General features: G+C 35.0%; 1 protein-coding gene across 1 annotated transcript; it reads left to right on the top strand.

The window, feature by feature from the left end:
• Window positions 1-325: 325 nt before the first annotated feature.
• Window positions 326-24,360, top strand: LOC125645737 (uncharacterized). Its single transcript, XM_048871535.2, has 3 exons — window positions 326-599; window positions 2,070-2,096; window positions 23,735-24,360. The coding sequence occupies exons 1-3, from the start codon at window positions 357-359 to the stop codon at window positions 23,936-23,938; spliced, it is 474 nt and encodes a 157-aa protein (XP_048727492.2). The 5' UTR covers window positions 326-356; the 3' UTR covers window positions 23,939-24,360.
• The last annotated feature ends 722 nt before the right edge of the window (window positions 24,361-25,082 follow it).

The raw sequence follows: 25,082 nt of genomic DNA on the forward strand, positions 1-25,082 counted from the left end.
GGATATACTAATGCCAAAACTGTTTTGCTTCGCCCTCAAACACGGTCACGCCGTAAAACATATTATGATTCTTGTTTAATAGGTCACAATTACAGTTATCACAATACGTTTGATGTCATTCTATTAACTATTAAGAGAGAAATCATGCAAAAATCGTTATCCAGGACTTTCGGCCGTACTACATTTAACCACTTGTCATTTATAAAACGTACTAGATTTACTGCTTTTTGTTATCTGAAAACCTTCTTTATGGGACTCTCGGGTTTCGGCTTTCGGTCGTACTACATTTACCGATTGCCCATTTTTGTCTTCCTGATTCAATGTTTAGCGTTAAACCTGTACTTCCGGTAATATTCATGATCCCGAGGATGAAAATTTTCCAGACATTAGTACAATTTTCACGGTTCTCTTGGAAGTTTAACAATTATAGCACCTGCAATTTGCTCGTTAAAAAACGTGTGGAATACTCACGAAAGATGTTTTGTTATAATCGAGTCCCTGCTATGTTGTACTGTAACTTAAGTATACTTGATGTCAAAAAGCGTACAGAGGAGCTATCTGACTGTTTTATGGAGGCCAGGGAACTAATGCAGGATGCTGTAAGTATTCATCTTTCCTGGGCAGTCTTAGAGAGAGAAAATTGAGCACTGGTCATCTCATTCTAGGGTGTTTACAAGACATTTCATTGGCCCAAATCCACAGGGATTTGTCACGATCAATGCAAACTGGTATATAATTATATATATGTGATAGTATAATATAATAGGGAGAAGGGATCTAACAAGTCGCCATTAAATTGTTCTCTTCAAACTCTCATCATTTCCGTATTGATTGAAATAATGCATAAAAAGTTTTCTCAGTCGAAAGCCAGAATAAACAGTCAGGGACATAATGCAAACATGTTTATTAGAAAAATAACGCATACAAGTTATCTTTTTGTCACAATGAGTTACCTCTCTTTGCTCCTGCCCTTCATCAAATACCATGCGGTACTCTTTTAAAATAACTCAAATAGGTTATTTTTCTAGTTAGGCCAAAAAAAATAATATCCTGGTGTCACCGGTTTTCGATAGTGCAGTACTATTTTTACATATTTAATATATTCAGCAATTATTTCTCACCTGAATTTTATCTGTTCTAATCAATTAACTCTATCTACTGAATATATGCTGTTTTTTGTTTAAAACTATCAAAATCCAGGTAGCATTTCAACTTTCGTTAGATCCGCCATAATCAAATTTGTTTTGACTGATGTCACCTATTTTCGATAGTAAGTATGGCACGCTGTTAGTGTTAAAACAACATTAAATAGAATGATTTTTTTATTCTTATTTTTTCGACCAAATTGATTACATTAAATAATGAACAAATAAAGCAACTTCAAACAATTTTAAATAGTGGTGAAGGTCCTGAAGACACACGCCCAATGTTATTACGCCCATTTATCATATTTTAAAGTTGTCTAGGGGACTTGGAAACATTTGGCAGTAACAATTCAGCATGGACACTCATTCCATATTTTACCGACTGGAAAGCATTGCCCAAGGCCTCTGGATCATCAATTCTTATAATTTCCTCTCTGGATGGAAAATATCTGCAAAGAAATAAACAAGAAATCAATAAAAACAAATTTTAAAACAGAATTTTTTAAAAACCGTATGGTATTATGACAATAATGAGTTTCCATACTGTTCTCTTGAACCGATAGTTCACCCAAAGAGAGGCTTATCTATTTTTAGAACACAACATTGAGTTTATTATCAGACGACAGCATAGGTGAATAGGACGCTGTTTTCGACGGAAAATAATCAGATTTTCATTGTGTTTTTTTTGGCATTGGGAAAAATGGCGTTTTTAGAATAGATGCATACAGAATTGTAGTCTTACCTCTTTGAAAAGCGTAATTCTCGATCTTTTTGGCTATCTGACACTTCTTGTTACTGATGCTGATTTTGGGGAAAACATTCCGAAAAATGACATTACAATTATCGAATGATCGTTAAAAATAATAACCTATCGAAATTAGGATACTATCGAAAATAGGTAACGGCACAATATGTTTGTTTCAGGTTGCCTCCGATTTTAAAAAAGGGTCGGTAGGTAGGTTTTTTATTTTATTTTTTTAAAATATTTTTTTTCTAAATAAATATGTGCCTTCAATGAAAATTTGATAGTTAAAGTTGTTGTACAATGTGTTTAATAGATAAAAATGAAAAAAATGCCCAGTATGTGATTGAGTTTTGATATACATTTACAATAAATGTCTCAGTATATTAAAATTGTCAGACATCATAAATGGAGCAGAAACCGTACAAATTTTTAAAGGTGGTACAGATTATGCTAAATAATTGTGCACACTTTCCTACATGTATTTATTCATAAACATTTTCATTTGTTTGTAATCAATGTGTCGGCTACTTCTACCCAAAACACAATATTCAACCATGGGTATACATGTACTACTAAACAGAGTACGCTAGAGTACGTTAGTTTCATAATTGAATGCAATTTAATCATTTAATTGTATGTATACCACTTAAATAAACATGATTATAAAATAATATTGTAAAATTTATCAAAAGTATTTGTTTTTTAGCGATATTTTGACCAGAAAACAACATTCAATTTATTGAAGATTTATGGCATCCCGATCCCGATTATTACTATTTTGTTTGGAGCAATGTGACTGACATATTAGGCCTACATTAGTAATTAATTTTACGTATGATTGATAGTTATTCGAAATTCATGATCTTTGATTTTCTTGTCCCCCCTCTTTTGGGGGGTTTTAATGCCTTTTTAAACCTCCCTTTTCAATTCATCAATTTATTTTATATTTTGTTTCTTTGTCCACTGGCCAATTATTGATTCAAATCAATTGAATAATTGCTGGACTTTAAAAAAACCCACATCCAGTGTTGATTTAAAACAACAGCGACAATCATCAAAGAATTCATCTTCATAGATGTAATCATATAATTTTTATGTAAATCTAAATACCACTGAATGATTTATTTTCATGGAATTCACTGTTCAGTTGACTAAAAAAGACTTAATACTTTGAAAATAAGATAAAGGCATAATCTTGGAAAATTAAATGTAATGCGCCGGTACTTTATGTAAATATGTAGTTAAATTTGATCGGGATCAAATGGTAAACTGTACTTCAAAATAATTCCTAAAATAATGAAAACAAACACAATATAATCCAGATATATATTTATTAGGTTAAACTAAAGTAAGAACACCTACGAACAGCAGTTAGATTGCATTAACTCATGAAATTTTACCAGCGTACTCTAAAGTACTCTGTTTAGTAGGACCGATTCAACCACATACACAATACATTTGACAAAAAGCATTGCATTGTATATACTTCATACAATGTTTATTAGGCTAAAGACTACCCTTGCACTTGGTTTGAGTGATTTTGTACACGTATATTCTTGTGGAAGTCCTATTCTTCCACCGAATCGTTCTTTATAATTACTTACGTGCGTTGACATACTACAAGTAATATATAAACATTGTATGAAGGATAGTTTAGGTGTTAAGTTAATTTCGTTTCTGAATGACTCGTGGCTTTGAATATTTGATACAAGTTATCAGTGCACGGGCGCATTGGGTTGAAAAGAGTGATTTTTCTTCATATGTCGCAGGAACTGCGACTGGATCGAGTGTGAGATAAAGAATAAAAACGTTCGACTACGAACGTGGTCTCATTTGTGCTAGCCCTCACTTCACGTCCGTACGAACACTGCCCACCTTTCGGTTCTGTGGGTGATGTGCCTTGAATAGGTCGCTTAATATCGATTTGTGCAAGACAGTTGTCATAATATTTATGGGGTTCTGATGCTGGCATTTATGTAACCTTATTGCCAACACCGAAGCAGCTTCTAAAAGATGTGCCGCCATTGTTGTCGTCGGTAATGTTAACTCGTACCAAAATGATTTCGGGTAATAGTTCGTACATCGATAAATTGAAAAAAAAAAATTAGGGTCGGTGGATATATTTAGGGTCGGTCGGGCGACCGGAAACAAACATATTTTTTATTTTGGCCTTATGGATGTTCTTTACATCGTCATAATGGTCGACTTCCTTTTAAAGCATGGATGAAAATATGAATATTAGCAATATTTGTCTTTTCATTAAAAAAATTATCGCATAGCTGAGTAGCTCAGTAGGTTAGCATGTCGGCTGCTGAACTGTAGATCGCGGGTTAGAGTCCAGCAGGGGTTTTAATTTTTTTTCAAATTGCTTTCGACTAAAACTGCATTTTTTGACTAAATAAAGTAAATTTAAAAAATTTCAATTTCAAAATATTGTTGTACATGTCCTCCACTTTTCATCCATATCAAATTTCTCAGGTTTAATTTAGCATACCTCCTTAACTTGTTTACGTTATTTTACATCAAGCCCTCTCACTCCACGCCATGTGCACCATTAACAAATTTTTGCTGGTGCACCAAGACAAAAACAAATGTTTGTTTTTATTATACCCCCCGGACGAAGTTCAGGGGGTATATAGGAATCACTCTGTCTGTCCGTCTGTCTGTCTGTGCAGATTCGTGTCCGGGCCATAACTTCTTTGTTCTTCGACTTAAGCATACCATATTTGGCACACAGGTGGATCACCATGAGACGATGTGTCGAGTACCTTCATGACCTCTATATGACCTTGACCCCAAGGTCAAAATTAAAGGTTTTTTTTTTTTTTTTTTACACAATGGATTCGTGTCCGGGCCATAACTTCTTTGTTCTTTGACATAAGCATACCATATTTGACACATGGGTGTATCACCATGAGACGATGTATTGGGTACCTTCATGACCTATATATGACCTTGAACTTTGACCTCAAGGTCAAAATTGATTATAGGGTTTTGACATAGTCATACCATAAGACATGGGTGTATCACCATGAGGCTATGTGTCATGTACATTCATGACCTCTTTATGACCTTGACCTTTGATCTCAAGGTCAAAATTATAGGTTTATGCCATGGATTTGTGTTCAGACTATACCTTCCATTTTCTTCTACAAAGGCATACCATATTTTTACACTCAGGAAAGAGGTAATTTATACCTATTAACAACACCCTTTGGGAGATTGGGGTAAGCAGGGGGTATTCTTAATGAGCATTGCTCACAGTACCTCTTGTTTAAAACTTAGTTGAAGGTAGATCCACCCTCCTGTGACATCATAAGATTTTGCAAAGTCAATAATAAGATTTATGCATGACAGGAACATAAATTTTGTTGGAGTCTTTCTCAATAGTTATTGTAAAAAATCTTGTTAACCATAAAATATATCAAAAGTCTAAGTTATATATATGAGTAACCAATATGCCAGTTTTGAGATAAGAGCTCTTCTGTGTACGAGGTGCATTTAGTGGAACTTTGAATGCTGAAGTGTTACAGAGTGGACATAAATTCAGTGAGGAAGACGATAAAATGTATCAAAAGTGGCTTCTCTTTAAATATGTAGATGTAGGAAATACAAAATGTTTTACTAAAGTGGAAATATAAAAACAATGTCATATTTGCAATTAATATCCTGGGTATGATACGAACGAGCAACTAAATAACGTGATATAATAAGAATTCCATGTATTTATTTACTCCTTGAATACTTATCACTTACTTAGTTGGGGGCCTCCGTGGCCAAGTGGTTAGAGCATCGCGCTCAATATCACATGACCTCTAGTCGGTGCAAGTTCGAATCTCGCTTGCGTCAGTAAGTGAGAAAGTTTCCCAGTTTACTTGCGGAAGGTCGGTGGTTTCTTCCCAGGTACATTGTATCTGGGTTCTCTCTTCCACCAATAAAAACTGGGCACCACCAGATAACTGAAAAATTGTTGAATGTGGTGGAAAACAGCAAAACAACAACAACTCACTTAGTTTGTGCATCAGTCGAATTCGGGTGATAAAACTTCCTATGAGAAACTTACTGAACACATTCACGTATATGCAGTGATGGCTATTTGTCCCATTCCACATGTAAACAAGTTGTTTCGCACCTTATTATGTACGAGAATTCTTCAAAGGGAAATAACTCAGATGTATCTCGAAACCGGTGTATTATATTTTTAAAAAAAATTGAATCCAAGGGCAATAACTGTTTTCATTATATAATTTATCAAGTCCATTATGCGATAGATTTCTTTTATTTTTCACAAACATTTTGTATATTTTGGGCCAGAAAAGATGAAATTTATATGAAAGCTTCCTTATATAATGCAGATTCTAAATTGTTAATATCATGGCCCCCGGGGGTCAGATGGGGCCACAATAGGGGATCAAAGTTTTACATACAAATATATAGGAAAAATCTTTAAAAATCTTCTTCTCAAGAACCACTGAGCCAGAAAAGCTGAGATTTATATGAAAGCTTCCTTATATAATTCAAATTCTAAATTGTTAAAATCATGGCCCCCGGGGGTCGGATGGGGCCACAATAGGGGGTCAAAGTTTTACATACAAATATATAGGGAAAATCTTTAAAAATCTTCTTCTCAAGAACCACTGAGCCAGAAAAGCTGAGATTTATATGAAAGCTTCCTTATATAATGCAAATTCTAAATTGTTAAAATCATGGCCCCCGGGGGTCGGATGGGGCCACAATAGGGGATCAAAGTTTTACATACAAATATATAGGAAAAATCTTTAAAAATCTTCTTCTCAAGAACCACTGAGCCAGAAAAGCTGAGATTTATATGAAAGCTTCCTTATATAATTCAAATTCTAAATTGTTAAAATCATGGCCCCCGGGGGTCGGATGGGGCCACAATAGGGGATCAAAGTTTTACATACAAATATATAGGAAAAATCTTTAAAAATCTTCTTTTCAAGAACCACTGAGCCAGAAAAGCTGAGATTTATATGAAAGCTTCCTGATATAATGCAAATTCTAAATTGTTAAAATCACGGCCCCCGGGGGTCGGATGGGGCCACAATAGGGGGTCAAAGTTTTACATACAAATATATAGGAAAAATCTTTAAAAATCTTCTTCCCAAGAACCACTGAGCCAGAAAAGCTGAGGTTTATATGAAAGCTTCCTGATATAGTACAGATTCTAAATTGTTAAAATCATGGCCCCCGGGGGTCGGATGGGGCCACAATAGGGGGTCAAAGTTTTACATACAAATATATAGGAACAATCTTTAAAAATGTTTTCCCCAAGAACCACTGAGCCAGAAAAGCTGAGATTTATATGAAAGCTTCCTGATATAGTACAGATTCTAAATTGTTAAAATCATGGCCCCCGGGGATTGGATGGGGCCACAATAGGGGGTCAAAGTTTTTTTTGTGTTTTTTTTCTTCGTTTTTGTTGTTGTTGTTGTTGATATAGTGCAGATTCAAGTTTGTTAAAATCATGGACCCCGGGGGATTGGATGGGACCTCAAGGGGGACATCAAAGTTTTACATACAAATTTATAGGAAAAATCTTTTAAAATCTTCTTGTCAAGAACCACTGAGCCAGAAAAGCTGAGGTTTATATGAAAGCTTCCTGATATAGTGCAGATTATAAATTGTTAAGATCATGGCCCCCGGGGGTCGGATGGGGCCTCAAGGGGGACATCAAAGTTTTACATACTAATTTATAGGAAAAATCTTTTAAAATCTTCTTCTCAAGAACCACTGAGCCAGAAAAGCTGAGGTTTATATGAAAGCTTCCTGATATAGTGCAGATTATAAATTGTTAAAATCATGGACCCCGGGGATTGGATGGGGCCTCAAGGGGGGCATCAAAGTTTTACATACAAATTTATAGGAAAAATCTTTTAAAATCTTCTTCTCAAGAACCACTGAGCCAGAAAAGCTAAGGTTTATATGAAAGTTTCCTGATATAGTGCAGATTATAAATTGTTAAGATCATGGCCCCCGGGGGTCGGATGGGGCCACGATAGGGGTCAAAGTTTTACATACAAATATATAGGAAAAATCTTTAAAAAATCTTCTTCTCAGAACCACTAAGCCAGAAAAGCTGAGATTTATATGAAAGCTTTCTGATATAGTGCAGATTCATGTTTGTTAAAATCATGCCCCCCCCCCCCCCCCTGGGGTAGGATGGGGCCACAATAGGGGATCAAAGTTTTACATACAAAATATAGGGAAAATCTTTAAAAATCTTCTTCTCAAAAACCATTGGGCCAAAGAAGTTCACATTTACATGAAAGCTTTCTGACATAGTGTAGATTCAAGTTTGCAAAAACCATGGCCTCCAGGGAAAGGTTTGGGGCCATAATAGGGACTACGGTTTTACATGCAAATAGATATGGAAAATCTTCTGATATGGACCAAGGTGACTCAGGTGAGCGATGTGGCCCATGAGCCTCTTGTTGCAATTGGTTGTCGTCCGTCGTGCGTTAACAATTAAACATTTTTAACTTCTTCTTAATAACTACCAGTTCAATTCTTTTCAAATTTGGTGTGAAGCATCATTGGGACAAGGGGGACATAAATTGTAAATTTCAGGACTCCAGCACCCCTGGGGCCCTAGGGGCGGGGCAAAAACTGCCCAAAATTGACCAATTTTCAAAAATCTTCTTCTCAAGAACCACACACATGTAAGAAAAAACTAAATGCATAGTGATGTAGAGCAGGAAGGCCTCTACCAAAATTGTAAATTTCATGATTCCCTGGGTAGGGGTTCTGACCCCAGGGCGGGGCCAAACTTGTTATATAGTGTTTATGTGGAAAACACTTAAATTACATCTTCTTTAATGCTATTGATACTAAATTGAAAGTAAATAGATATTTAGGAAGAACAGGTAGTCCTTTACCAAAATTGTAAATTTGATTATTCCAGGGGTAGGGGTTTTGGTATGACGGTGGGGCCAAAATCGTCAGTTATTAAATGTGTGAACAATAGACATTTTTAACTTCTTCTTGATAACTATCATTCCAATTCTTTTCAAATTTGGTATGAAACATATTTATAACAAGGGGAACATAAATTGTAAATTTCAGGATTCCTGCACCCCTGGGGCCTTAGGGGCGGGGCAAAAACTGCCCCAAAATGACCAATTTTCAAAAATCTTCTTCTCAAGAACCACTCATATAAGAAAAACTAAATTCATATTAATGCAGAGCAGGAAGGCCTCTACCAAAATTGTAAATTTCATGATCCCCGGTGTAGGGGTTCTGACCCCAGGGCGGGGCCAAACTTGTTATATAGTGTTTATGTGTAAAACACGTACTTAAATAACATCTTCTTTAATGCTATTGATACTAAATTGAAAGTAAATAGATATTTAGAAAGAGTAGGTAGTCCTTTACCAAAATTATAAATTTGATGGTCCCAGGGGTAGGCGTTTTGGTATCGGGGTGGGACCAAAATTGTCAGTTATCAAATGTGTAAACAATAGACGTTTTTAACTTCTTCTTGATAACTATCATTCCAATTCTTTTCAAATCTAGTATGAAACATATTTAGAACAAGGGGAACATAAATTGTAAATTTCAGGATTCCTGCATCCCTGGGGCCTTAGGGGCGGGGTAAAAATTGACCAATTTTCAAAAATCTTCTTCTCTAAAACTGCACATGTGTAAGAAAAACTAAATGCATAGTGATGTAGGGCAGGAAGGCCTCTACCAAAATTGTAAATTTCATGATCCCCGGGGTAGGGGTTCTGACCCCAGGGCGGGGCCAAACTTGTTATGTAGTGTTTATGTGTAAAACACTTGAATAACATCTTCTTTAGTGCTATTTATACTAAATTGAAACTAAATGGATAGAGCAGGTAGTCTTTTACCAAAATTGTTAATTTGATGATCCTCAGAGTAAGGGTACTGACCCCAGGGTAGGGCCAAAATTAGTATATAGTATTTATGTGTAAGTTTGCTGATACTGTATAAAATCTAAATGCATACTTGCAGATGTTTTAATGTTAATACACCTATTCTTTAAAGCCTTTCATCAGTGTATGCACTTTTGAGGGCATTGAAGTTTGAAGAACACATCTTGTTTTAGCTTAGATATTCAGAACAGAATTTTTTTTTCTAGATTTCATAGCCCATGGAAGTAGTGATACTTTTTCACTAGTATTCAGGTGACCGATAAGCCCTGTGGGCCTCTTGTTAACTTCTTCTTGATAACCAGTATTCCAATTCTTTTCAAATTTGGTATGAAGTATCTTTTGGACAAGGGAGACATAAATTGTAAATTTCAGGACTCCTGGGGCCCATGGGGCAGGGCAAAAACTGTCCAAAATTTACCAATTTTCAAAAATATTCCTAAGAACTGCACACATGTAAGAAAAACTAAATGCATAGTGATGTAGAGCAGGAAGACCTCTACCAAAATTAAGAATTTTATGTTCACTGGGGTAAGGGTTCTGACCAAACTTGGTATATCGTGTTTATGTGTAAAACACTTAAATAACATCTTCTCTAGTGCTGTTGATACTAAATTGAAACTAAATGGATATTTAGAAAGAGCAGATAGTCCTTTACTAAAATTGTAAATTTGATGATCCCAGGGGTAGATGGTTTTGATCTGAGGGTGGGGTCATAATAGTCATACATAGGGAAAATCAAAAAATCTTCTTAAGAACCAACGAGCCAGAGTTGAAATTTACATGAAAACTTCCTGGCATAGTGCTGATTTAAGTTTGTTCAAATCATGGCCCTGGGAGTAGGATGGGACCATAATAGGGGATCAAAGTTTTACATACAAATATATAGGAAAAATCTTTAAAAATCTTCTTCTTAAGAACCACTGAGCCAGAAAAGCTGATATTTACACGAAAGCTTCCTGACATAGTGTAGATTCAAGTTTTTTCAAATCATGGCCTCCGGGGATAGGATGGGGCCACAATAGGGGATCAAAGTTTTACATACAAATATATAGGAAAATGTTTAAAAATCTTCTCAAAAACTACTGAGCTAGGAAAGTGGAAATTTACATGAAAGCTTTCTAACATACCGGGCCAGGAAAGTGGAAATTTACATGAAAGCTTCCTGACATAGTGCAGATTCAAGTTTGTTCAAATCATGGCCCCTGGGGGTAGGATGGGGCCACAATAGGGGATCAAAGTTTTACATACAAATATAGGAAAAGTCTTGTAAAAAATTCTTCTCAAGAAGCACTGAGCCAGAAAAGCTGAGATTTACACAAAAGCTTCCTGACATAGTCCAGATTCAAGTTTGTTAAACTCATGACCCCTAGGGCTAGGATGGGACCACAATAGGGGATCAAAGTTTTACATAAACTAATAAATTAAAAAAAATCTTTTAAAATTTTCTCCTTAAGAACCATTAGGCCAAAGAAGTTTACATTTGCAGGAAACGCTTCCTGACATAGTGCAGATTCAAGTTTGTAAAAATCATGGTCCCCGGGGGTAAGATGAGGCCACAGTAGGGGATCAAAATTTTACATACAAATATATACACCGTGTACAACCCCACATTTGGGGGTGCGGAATAGTGACCTTAGGGGGTACGGAATTCGAAGCGTGTTTTACTAGACAAGTTGACATATTTAGCTTGGTTACAGCTATAGAGATAAAACTATTTTTATATTAACATATACGACAGAACACAGTGATGTCCCCGCTTACACTTATTTGTTTCCTACCTCGCAGTTTGTGTTAGAAATAGGTGAACACTTCAACAATATTCGGCAACCACCCATAAGGGTGGAAATTTGATCGATATTTGGTGAAATTTTCAATTATACTGCCATTCCACATAATATAACTAATACGCATGATTTCTGCACATAACACTGTAGCAAGTACTTCCATGATTTCCGAAATTTCACGTCAAATAAATGGTGAAAACTTCCATTTTAGTGTGTGCCACTAGGGGGTACAGCTTTCAGTGGAGGTAGGGGGCAATGAACCAATCATAATGTGATGAGTTTAAGAAAGTGTCATTTGGATTTAAGATTAATATCAAACCATCTTTGCGATGTAATCATTCTTTGATTTGAAATGTCGCTTCTGGTATCACACCGGTAATTGTCCAATCAAAATGAACTTAGTCAATAGTAGTTCCATATATTTAAAGAAATATTTTTTTTCCTTGCACGATTTTTCTCATTTCCTCTTCTTCTTTTCTCTTAATTTTTGTACCCCTGATTAGGAAATTTTGTGTAATTTGTAGAAATAATCAAGTGTATACAAAGGAACTATTTGCTGTTGGTAGCTGAGGCTACTTCCTGAGGTGCACTCCGGCTGTTTACACACATGTGAAAAACACGTGGATTTGAGGATAGTCTTGTTTGCGGGTAATTTTTTTTTTCGAAAATGCCACGTAGGGTGTTGTTTTTCTGGTGTCCGCAGACGAGATAGGTAACATAGAACGTGTCTGACTGCGTTATTCGGCATCAATTTTGTAAACTGATTTTTAATGATTTTTTCCCCTCTATAGTAATATATAGTGAAAATAATTACCGGTGTGATACCTTGAAGGAAGTCGTGAATTTCAGAATTTCCCGTTTTTCTCAGTCCTTTCCCTTTTCATCGGCTCAAAATCAGCACTGGATATCAAAACAAGAGGTTTGAAAAACAAAACGGTGTTTTAATAGGTCATTCAAGAAACATGACGCAATACACAATGCGAAATTTCAATTACATCTAAATACGTATCAACAACGTATTTTTTGTCTTATACAGCTAGAAAATCGTAAATATTTGTATAAACACCCATCTACATAGCATACACCGGCGGTTTTAACACTTAACACATCCAAAAGACGTATCAAAATTTCACATCGATTTTACAATACGCATATTGCACAACCCCACCCCCCTCCTCCTGCCTTGCGCAACTGTTAGATGGACTTTCCTTGACATTCATAAGCATCATACATAACTCTATGACTTCTTGATTCAATGCCCTTATTGTAAATTAACCCAATTAAGAGATTTCGTATTTCTGCGTAGAGTTTAGAAATTTTATTTTATTTTTAATTTTATGTCATAAAGAGAAATTCAGATAATTCATGGTAAATGCCCGTCAAGGTCACTCATATGAACATCAAAATGTCTCCTTAACACAGAAGATATCAAATTATTCGTTTTAAGGGCTCAACACGCGAGGTAATATTTCTGGCACGATTTACGACAGTCCCCTCCGTAGCAGGATATCAAGGCTCTGACGGCGTAGGCCATAATTCTATTGCCGGCTTCTAAAGCGTTGACCAAAAATTTGTGTTCTGTCCTGCATATCAAGTTTGTCACTAGATATTCTTACCGTTTTGAGCATTTTGAACACTTGCAATTCAACGTCACTATACCTAGCGCCCTTGATATTTGACCTACATCTTCTTTAGAACCAAAATTTAGGAAATGTTTTAGCTTAAATTTTTTGTAATGAACAGTTACATGGATGATTCTGTATGATTTGTGTACACGTTTAAAAACGTCATATTATCCAGTCAGACTTTAGTCTTATTTATTTGTTTTAATCAGTATTTAGTCTTCTTAATGTGTTACCCCTGCTTTGAAGAAAGGCTAAATACGCACAACCCCTGCCAGATTAGGGGGCCATTATCTGAAACACTAATCACCCGTGAGTATCAACTTGGTTTAATCTGTTAAGCGTAATTAATGGGCTCTTCTAGGATACCAAATTGACCAGATGCAGATTCCATTATAGTACCGAAAATTGAATATTTTCACAAAACCAAAGATCTCACTCATATGAAATTTGAAATAATTAGCAATTAAAAAAAATATATAAATAAATTTAGGATTAATAAGTGATTGAAATAGCAAATTTCATCATTCTTCTTTCCAATGAAACCATTTTTGCGGAAATATCTTGATTTTATACAAAGTTATTTCAATTTAAAAAGTACCACACGCGCCTCATATTTCACTGATGAAACAGGCAGAAATCACGATAGTCCCCAGGGGAAGTAAATCACCAGTTACGTCAGTTATCTTGCTCCGATCGTTGTGTGCATGGGGTATACTATTGATGAATGAAACGGGCACCTGCTGTGCAAATTTGACATTTTTTGAGGAAGATTTAGTTGTCTTCAAGGTATCACACCGGTAATTGTCCAATCAAAATGAACTTAGTCAATTGTAGTTCCATATATTTAAAGAAATATTTTTTTTCCTTGCACGATTTTTCTCATTTCCTCTTCTTCTTTTCTCTTAATTTTTGTACCCCTGATTAGGAAATTTTGTGTAATTTGTAGAAATAATCAAGTGTATACAAAGGAACTATTTGCTGTTGGTAGCTGAGGCTACTTCCTGAGGTGCACTCCGGCTGTTTACACACATGTGAAAAACACGTGGATTTGAGGGTAGTCTTGTTTGCGGGTAATTTTTTTTCGAAAATGCCGCGTAGGGTGTTGTTTTTCTGGTGTCGGCAGACGAGATAGGTAACATAGAACGTGTCTGACTGCGTTATTCGGCATCAATTTTGTAAACTGATTTTTAATGATTTTTTCCCCTCTATAGTAATATATAGTGAAAATAATTACCGGTGTGATACCTTGAATTCTACATGTATATAAATGCAGTCCGTACATTAACATTTCTGATCAGAGAATTATTTGTTATGTTCTAATCTTATGTCATCAAGATGTTCCAAAATTGGGTTTCAAAACTGACGTCATCTAAGAAGAGAGACATTGTTTTAGAGCAATGTTTATTGTATTGTTGTCACGGAAAAGATTTCACTGTATTTACATGTTAAAATATTTAATATATGTAAATGAGAATATCAAAGAGTTGCAAACTGTACTGATTAAAATCACTATAACTTCCTTATATTTGATGAAAACAATATGAAATTCATACTGTGGGTATATGACACAGAGACCTGTTGAATGATATCAACAAAAGTGCAGAATCATACTCGCGTGCATGCACGTGCATTACTTTTTTCATTTCTTGGTACTGAAATGACCATATTAAACGCACTACGTGTAATTAAAGGCTACAATAAAATGATGTTTTGCTATAGGTTTACAATGACATCACTTTTTAATTGGGGGAGGTTTGGGGAACATATGTAACGGTCCCCGTTACAATTAGAACTAGTTATGTTCCCCAAACAAAGTTTGGGAACATATTGTTTTTACTCTGTTTCTTATTTTAAAAGGTCTTCCGTTTCAGATGGAAGACCTTATAGTGATTGTACTGTTTATTATTAGAGTCTTCCGTCTTCAGCGGAAGACCCTTCTATTATTCTATTGTTGATTTTTCACTTTTCTTAAAATTATTAAGGTCTTCCGTCTCCTGCGGAAGACCTTACTATTATTGTTCGCGTTCTTCTTCTTCATTATTATTATTATTTTCCTTGGTAGTACACGCGTTTTTCTCAGCCATTTCTCGATCGATTTTCACGAAATTTTCAGGAAAGATGTCTTTTGGTGACGAGACTTTGCTTGCAAAATTTCGTGCTTGACGTCACTTCCGGTCAGGAGTTATCTCTCTTTTAGTGACTTTTTGAAGGGCCTTGTTGTCCACACATCTTCTCCGTTAGTTTTGAAGCTAGAGTCTTGAAATTTCTACACAAGATAGAGTAAACATTTTAGAAGATTTGTGGGGGATTCGATTTTACCGGAGGCGATTTGCCTAAACGCTCGCCTGGACCTGAAAAAATGGATGCCAAAATTTTTCGCCGATTTCGGCGATTTTTGACCTTTGATCTCCAATATCTTTTTTCTTGCAAATATTTTGTTAAGACATGTAGAACAAAAGTTGTGCACATTTACGAGATCTTTTCGAAAATATCAAGATTTAGGGGCTAACCCCTTAAATTAGGGATCTAGAAGGGCTCAAAGTCTAGATCAAATATCTCAAAAATCGTTAATATTTTGGTATAAGTCAAAGAACAAAAAATGTTCATCTCAACAATCCAAATCTATTCATATAAAAATTTAGGTCATATGTTACGTAATAAGGGATTTTAAGGGCCAAAACCATAAATTTTTTACCCCTTGTATCTCGAAAACGACAAATATTTTGAAAAGCAATAAAGAACAAAAGTTGTTCAGAATGATGATCTGAACAATATGCATATTTCGTTTTTACCCTATGTGGCCCCGTTAGGGAGCTACAGTTTGGCCCCTAAAAATTACTTCTAGAAATAACTCGAGAACGGTAAAGAATTTCTAAATACTTGTTGAACAAAAAATGTTTGAAATGTCATGACCTTTTTTACGATATCAAGCAAAAGGGGCTGACCCTTTAAATTAGGGCCCCAGAAGGGTCCAAAGGTTTATGAGAATATCTCAGAAACTATTAATATTTTGTAATAAGTCATTGAAGCGGAAATGTTCATCTAAACGAGCTTGTTCTTATCAAATCAAAAAGTAGGTCATATGTTACGTAATAAGGGATTTTAAGGGCCAAAATCATAAATAATTGACGCCTCATATCTTGAAAACGACAAATATTTTGAAAAGCATTATTGAACAAAAGTTGTTCAGAATGATAATCTAAACAATATGTACATTTCGTTTTTTCCCTATGTGGCCCCGTTAGGGAGCTACAGTTTGGCCCCTAAATATTTCTTGTAGAGATAACTCGAGAACGGTAAAGAATTTCTAAATACTTGTTGAGCAAAAAATGTTTAAAATGACAAGGTCTTTCTTACGATATCAAGCAAAACGGGCTGGTCCTTTAAATTAGGGGTTCAGAAGGGTCCAAATGTTTTTGAGAATATCTCAGAAACTATTAATATTTTATAATAAGTTGTAGAAGCGGAAATGTTCATCTCAACGAGCTTGATTTTATCAAATCAAAAAGTAGGTCATATGTTACGTAATTAGAGATTTTAAGGGCCAAAATCGTAAATATTTGATGCCTCATATCTTTAAAACGACATATTTTTTGAAAAACATTATTGAACAAAAGTTGTTCAATGTGTCATAACCTATCGATCAATATCAAAAAATGGGTCTGTGGGCCTCATGGCTCGCCTGTAGAGTCGATTTTTGTCGATATCAGTCGATTTCAAAAACTTGTAACTGGTAAATATTTTGTAAGGACATATTGAACAAAAGTTGTTCAGTTTATCGAGATCTATCGATTGATATCAAGAAATAGGCCTATGGTCCTAATGGCTCGCCTGTAGAGTCAATTTTTTGTCGATATCGGTCGATCTCAATAACTTTTTACAGGTAAATATTTTGTAAAGACATATAGGACTAAAGTTGTTGAGTCTATAGAGGGCTAACAAATGACATCAAGAAATAGGCCCGCGGGCCTTATGGCTCGCCTGGAGAGTCGAATTTCAAACGAATTTCACCGCAACTTTGCTTCAGAAGCTTATGATATGAAAAATTGATTATATCTAAAGTGTCTTAAAGTCGGAAACTAAATTGGGACTCATTTGTCTTTTTTTTTTTTTTTTAAACTCCGAGTGCATCAACAAATCGGACGGAAGACCTACTCGTTGCTCGCAACGAGATCGTGTCTAGTTATTATTCTTTTTTTTTTCCTTACCGATTTTATGCAGAAGATTTCTCGGAGATGGCTGGATCGATTTGCTTCAAATTTTCAGGGTTGATGCATTGCCATTTGAAGTTTGTACCGCCATTTCAATTTTTGAAAAATAACTTCCAGTTGGAAGTTATCCCCCTTTTGTGGATTTTCAGATGACCATTTTGTCTGTCCAAAATCTCAAAAACGATAAAAGCTAGAGTGCTGAAATTTTCAGTGATGTTAGACGACATGTTGTGCACCTGGGTTTTCAAAATTTCCAGAAGTGCCTAGTATGGAAGCTCGGTAGGGGTCGAAAATGGAGTTTAAAAGAGTGCCCAATTTTTTTCCACGTTTTAAATCATAACTTTTTACTCGTAAATATTTTGTTTAGACATATATAACAAAAGTTGTACAGTTTATTGAGATCTTTCGTGCTATATCAAGAAATGGGTCTCATGGCTCGCCTGAACCATTGAATTTTTGTTACAATGATTAACTTTTTTCTCACTAAACTTTTGATAAGACATGTAGAATAAAAGTTGTTCAGTTTTGCAAGATCTATCTAATGATATCAAAAACTAGGCCTCCGGGCATGAGGCTGTCGAGTTTGTATCGCAATTAATAACATTAATAACTTTTTTCTCGAGAAACTTTTGACAAGACAAGGTGAACAAAAGTTGTTCAGTTTCGCAAGCGTTAACTAACGATGTTAAGAAATAGGTCTGCGGGTCTCATGGCTCACCTGAACAGTTGGGTTATTGTTGCAATCTATAACATTTTTGTCAAGAAACTTTTAATAAGACATCTAGAACAAAAGTTGTTCAGTTTTGCAAGATCTTTCGAACAACATCATGAAAAAGGCGAACGGGCCTCATGGCTCGCCTGAACAGTTTGATTAGTGTTACAATCAATAACTTTTTTGTCGAGAAACTTTTGATAAGACATATGTAGAACAAAAGTTGTTCAGTTTTGCAAGATCTTTCAAACGATATCAAGAAAAAGGCCCACGGGCCTTATGACTCGCCTTAACAGTCTGATAAATGTAGCAATTAATAACTTTTTTCTCAAGAAAATTTTGATAGGACATGTAGAACAAAATTTATTCAGTTTTGCGAGATATATCTAGAATGATATAAAAAAAATAGGCCTCTGGGCGACATGACTCGCCTGATCAGTCGAATTTGTATCGCAGTAAATAACATTATTAACTTTTTTCTCGAAAAAAGGCTGACCCCTTTAATTAGTGGCCGAGAGGGGCAGAGAGTCTTTAATTTATAACACTTAAATGATCAATATTTATAAAACATTAGCGAAGCTTAAAATTGTATGTCTAGACAGTATATTTGTATCATTATTTATGAACGAAAATCTCAGTCAAATTCTTATCTCATCACATCTAAAATTGGACGGAAGACCCACTCGTTGCTCGCAACGAGATCGCATCTAGTTATTATTCTTTTTTTTCCCACCCAGTGATTTTTTTGAGGCCAAAATGCCACCGATATTCAGCTGTTTCCCCTCACTAAAATTAGCTGTTTTTCCCAATTATATATATATGTTTTTCCCAATTTCAAATCTAGGGAAATTAGGCCAATTAAAAAAAAGGTTACCGTATATTGCTGACAAAGAGTAAATACGTTTTTTTCTTCAGTTTTATTCTCCAAACCACTGCACATGCAAAGGGTTTTGTAAAGAATATGTAAAACAATAGAGGCATCCATATAAGCAGATATGCAGCGAAGTATATAGTTTCCAGATACACATTAAGCCAATATTGTTGACAATTTAGTTTGACCACCATTATATGTAGGGTCAGGCTAATAACAGGAAGTGGCCAACAGTATAGGGTTTTACTAAAATCCGAAAAATACAAACAGGAGAGACATTCTTGAAACTTGATTATTAATATAATATTTACAAGATTATGGGTACAAATGCTGGTGAATTAATAATTTATTATTTTCTTTATGAAATTAGACAATAAGTATTTTTTTTTTTAGAAAAAGTAAATAATATCTATACAAGGTGTGACTTCCAATACATATTTAATGTTAAATAATGATTTATTTTATGATTTTAAATCAGATCTGAAATAAACCTTGTTATTTGATTATTTTATGCATCTTTACCATTTTAATTTACTTTGAATGATTTTTCCCAATTTGAGGAAAATGTCGCTAATTTTTCCCAATACTTCTCATTACCAGCACATTAGAGTTATCGCGCTTTGATGACTCTTGTGCGTCATTGGTAAGAAAATGCACAAGTCTCGCGAGCAAGTGCGAGATTACTGGGACATAAACGAAACGTTCATAGCAACCCCCCCCCCCCCCCCCGCTTTTTTTTTTTTAAAGTTAAAGTATATGGTGAACTTTTAAATAAAATAGCCATTGGTCAAACTGTATTTTAAAAATATACTAACACTAGTTTATCAAGGATGTTATATGTTTTTTTTTTAAACTCCACTACACCTATTATAAAAATTCCAAACAACGATGTTCTCTGTCCTAAGTCAATCAATATTTTGTAATTTTCAAAATAGCTTAGATGCAGTTTAGAAACGCATTTGTTGTGTTAATTAGTGTTATAAACGTCTTTAAAAATGCAGTTTGGCAAGTATATAACTTATACTAAAATATTTGAAAATGAGAGAGAGAGAGAGGGGGGGGGGGCATTAACGATTACAAAGTTCATGCCATATGAACCTGTCCAAATTGTATAAAATAGAATGTCTTCATAATCTGACAGAATAATCTTAATAACATATGAATCCCATTAATTACAAGAAAAGTTATTGTGTCGGATGTGCATGAATTGGTTTTTCCCTTCACAGTTCTTCTTGCGACTGATGCTTTATATCGGTCAGATTTGGCAGATTTGGTACCTGCACTCCTTCACATAGTTTAATAAGTTCGTCTGTTTTCTTGTAAGAATAATCAATTCCTTTTGCCTTTAGAATTTTAATCAGTGTCGTGGTTTGCAGTCGGTTATAATATGTATTCGATACCAAAATTTATATTACGTATGCCTAAGTAATGTTTACGTATGTTGTCCCGGTAGCACAACTTTACGCGCCTTTAATTTGAAGAGTTCCACTAATGGAAATGATAAGTATTCAAAAGGAGGGGTGGTAGTTTGAAAAACAAAAATAATCACTGCTGACGATTTCTCAGAGATAGCTGGATGGATTTTCTTGAAAATTTCAGGGATGATAGAGAATAAAAATACCTTTAGATTTTTTTTTTCATTTTTTCGAAATTCACTTCCGTTCGTCAGATATGTCCGATTTCCGTTTTTTTCCAAAAAATATTTTGTCCGAGTGAGATCTCAGAAACGGTAAAAGATTAAGATACCAAACTTACAGGAGTGATAGACCTTAAGGAGTAGGCGAGCCAGTTTGGGTTAAGCACGTCCGCCGTCACTTCCTGTCGTCACCGGAAGTGATCAAAGAAATCGAAAATTTCAACTTTTCTTTTTTTTTTTTTTTTTTATAAAAACTTGCATCACTTTATTGCATCTCTTTGCAGTTTCGAAATATGTAAGTACCACAGGAAACAAAAACGACAACTTCCGGTTATAAGAGAAAATCGAAATAAATTGGACGTTTTTATTTCCCATAAATCTCGCTTGTGAATGAAGTATTTGAAATAATTTTCAAACATGTTACTGACACTGACAATATCTAAAGTAACGTCAAATATCTTTGTAAAATCTACTTCCGGTCGCGCGATTTCCTGTCCTCAAAATGAGATTTTGTTTACGAAATTGCTCAGCAACAGTAAGCAAGTGAAGTCTAAAACTTTTAGGACTGATAGTCACTCCTCAGCTCATTTGCATCATGTGAAAATCGTACGTCATTGTCACTTCCGGTCGCGGCAGGAAGCGATGTAAGAAGTGAATTTTTCAAGTTTTTTTTTTTTTTTTATTTCTATAGATATTTCGACCAATATGTTAGGTAGGTCATGTTAATAAAAACTATGTTAATCGGAAGTGCCGGCCGAAAAAAACGGAAGTAGTCTCAAACATGATTATTTTTATTATTATTATCCCCCCCCTTTTTTTGTCGGCACGATTTCTCAGAGATGGCTGGATGGATTTTTTTGAAATTTTCAGGGATGATAGAGAATGAAAATACCCCGGGGAGTTTTTTTTTTCCATTTTTTGAAAATTCACTTCCGGTCGTCAGATATGTCCAATTTCCGTTTTTTTTAAGAAGAGATCATGTCCGCGGGAGATCTCGGAAACGGTTAAAGATTAAGGCACCAAACTTTCAGGAATGATAGATCATGACAAGTAGGTTTGTCGAATATGGTTAACTCTGTCAGCCGTCACTTCCGGACCTCACCGGATGTGATCAAAGAAATCGAAAATTTCAGATTTTTTTCTTTTGACGCAGAATGAACATTAGTTTATTGTTTCATTCTTGTTCTTTTGAAATATGTTGATCCTACCGGAATCAAAAACGGTAACTTCCGGTTTTAAGAGAAAAACTGGAAAAATTGAGTTTTTGACTTGGCCTTAAATCTCGCTTGTATTTGGAGTATTACAAATGATTTTCTTGTATGTTATTGACATTGCAAATGTCTAGAGTAACGTAAAATATTTTGGTGAAATCTAACATCGCGAGATTTGCAGTCTTCAAAATGAGAATTTGTTCAAGCTAATACTCTGCAAATATGAACGACTGAAGTCTCAAGTTTTCAAGACTGATAGTCAGTCATCAGTGTGTTTGCATCTTGTGAAAATCGTACGTAGCCATCACTTTCGGTCGTGACAGGAAGCGATATAAAAAATGTAAGTTTTTTTTTTGTTTTGACAGATATTGCGGCTAATATGCATGATGATTAGGTCTTGTTCATGTAAAATATGTCCACCGGAAGTGCCGACCGAAAAACCGGAAGCTGTCTCAAACATGGGTATTTTTGTCGAAAGTTGAGAATTATTAAGGTGTAGAATGAAATATTTATTCGATTGGAGCTCTTCCGGTCATCACCGGAAGTGAATAAAGACAACAGGAAAGTAATTCGGAAAATAAGACTTTTCACTTGTTAAATAGAGTTTCCACTTTTTTTGTCGACACGATTTCTCAGAGATGGATGGATATTTTCTTTTCAGTCGTTAATTATCTCGACAGGAAGTAGTATATCGGAAGACCTACTCATTACTAGTAATGAGTTTCTAGTTATTATTATTTTTCTCTGGTACTTTTGTGTCCGGGAGTGTTCTCAGAAATTACAAAAGGGATCAGTATGAAACTTTCCAGGATGATAGTATAGCGTTTGTAGATGTGCAGAACGATAGTCATTTTGTCTGCATGTGCGTACACGTGCATTGCAATTTTGGTACAAAATTTACGAAATCGGAATTCTCAAGGGATCGATATGAAACCTTGATAGGATGATAGTATATCATTTGTAGATGTAAAAAATGATATTCATTTTGCCTACATGCGCGTTCATGCGCATGCACGTGCATCACAATTTTCGTACACTAACTATGTAATCAGTCTAACCTTTTTGTTGTTCTTTGAAATGGTTTGATACTCATATCATAGGTAGGTATCAAGATCCTTAACTGATCTGCATGGTCAAAATTACCAATCTGCACGTGCATTTCATTTTGATTGGATAATACTAAAACGTCTGTAACTCTCTCATGATCGAAGCGAATGAGTTGATATTCACAGCATAGGTAGATAATATCTGTATCTATATGTTGGTGTAATAAAAAAATGCCAACACACATGCGCATGCTTTGACTTTCAAAACTTAATTTTTTAAAGGACGATAACATTGTTTTTTTTTTATCAAATTCTTTTGATTTTGAGGTTCTAGTTGTGTCTTGGTACTCCTTCCAAATTGTTGTGGTTAAAACTACTGCTCAGCACCTGCATGCACGTGCGCTGAATTCTGATTGGACGATTTTAAAATCACTACAACTTTCTTATATTTGATGGAAACGTTATGAAATTGATATTGTGGGCATATGATACAAATGCCTGTTGAATGATATCAACAAAAATATAGAATCATACTCGCGTGCGCGTGTATGCACGTGCATTACTTTCATTCATTTTTTGGTACTGAAATGACCATATTAAACGCACTACGTGTAATTAAAGGCTTAAATAAAATGATTTTTTGCTATAGGTTTACAATGACATCACTTTTTAATTGGGGGAGGTTTGGGGAACATATGTAACGGTCCCCGTTACAATTAGAACTAGTTCTTATATGAATTATATCAAAGCAAAATTATCTATTCATGTACTAACAGCAGTAATGCTTTATTAATACCTTTATTCGTAACATAAGTATTCATTTCTTTTAAAGCAAGACAGCATGAACACGGTGTATTTCTCAGAAGACATGAAAGAGGCTGCAGAAGCTGTTGCACAAACAATTCAAATGTATGAGAACTTTTTAAATGAATTAAATGAGAATCAGAAAAAGGAAGTGACTCGAACAATCGGACTTAAAATGGCAGAACTCAAGGCACAGTATGCTGCAATGGAAGAGACATTAAAGACAGAATGATAATATATTATGTTCTGTTACATGTTTAAAGCCTACATGACATACTGTCATAGATCTACATGTTTTTTATTATATCATTTTGGAAATATCTCTCTCTCTCTCTCTCTCTCTCTCTCTCTCTCTGTGTGTGTTGGGATCTGGATGGGTGTAAATGTAGTCCCGCGATGTCCGATATTGATGTTCGCTGATTTATCGTTATACGTTGGTTTTTCTTCAAGTATCTTACTAAATGTGTTTTTTTAAAGACGATCACCAAGGATCTTCATTGTGAATTTGGTGTATGGAAATAGCCTAATTATTTAATAAATGGCTTTTATTTATTCTTTAGGGTGTAAAAGTAGTCCCGAAGATTTTATGAAGAAAACGCATTTCCGGTTTTTGTTTTTCGCCTTGTTAATAATTAAAATGAAGTTTTTAATGTGTTTTATTTTGCTATTTATTTAGATATTGTTTGATATCACAACAAAAGGATTTACTGAATATTCAACATGTTATATGAATGCTCCTCCTTCTTATGGGACATCGTTTCGATGGTTGACCCGACAAGACTAGTCTAAAAATAAAACCGGAACAAAGTGACAGCTTGAACCCATTTTATGAATAGCTAGATAAATGTTGTGAAATGCACGTTTAGTAAGGAAATTTAATTATAACATATTTATTCAAAAACTTCTACGTGAGAAGAAAAAATCTCTCGCTGTTACCTTCAATTCGACTTTTAGATATATCGATGACGTTTTGTCTATTAACAATGATAGCTTTCATTCATATGTCGATTTGATATATCCCTGTGAGCTCGAAATAAAGGACACCACAGAGTCGTCCACTTCTGCTTCATACTTAGATATTTTATTGAAAGTAGACATTAACGACAAACTAACAACTCAACTGTATGACAAACGGGATGATTTCAGCTTCTCCATCGTCAACTTCCCACATTTATGTAGCAATATTCCATTATCACCTGCATATGGTGTTTATATATATCAACTGATTCGATATGCAAGAGCTTGTTCTGGGTATAGTCAGTTTTTAAATCGAGGTAAGCTACTGACAAACAAGTTGATGGTACAGGGATTTCAACAGTCTCGATTGAAGTCAGCATTTCGCAAATTCTACGGTCGTTATAACGATCTAGTTCGTC

The sequence above is a fragment of the Ostrea edulis genome, chromosome 4 (assembly GCF_947568905.1).
Source record: "Ostrea edulis chromosome 4, xbOstEdul1.1, whole genome shotgun sequence".
Taxonomy (NCBI): Eukaryota; Metazoa; Mollusca; class Bivalvia; order Ostreida; family Ostreidae; genus Ostrea; species Ostrea edulis.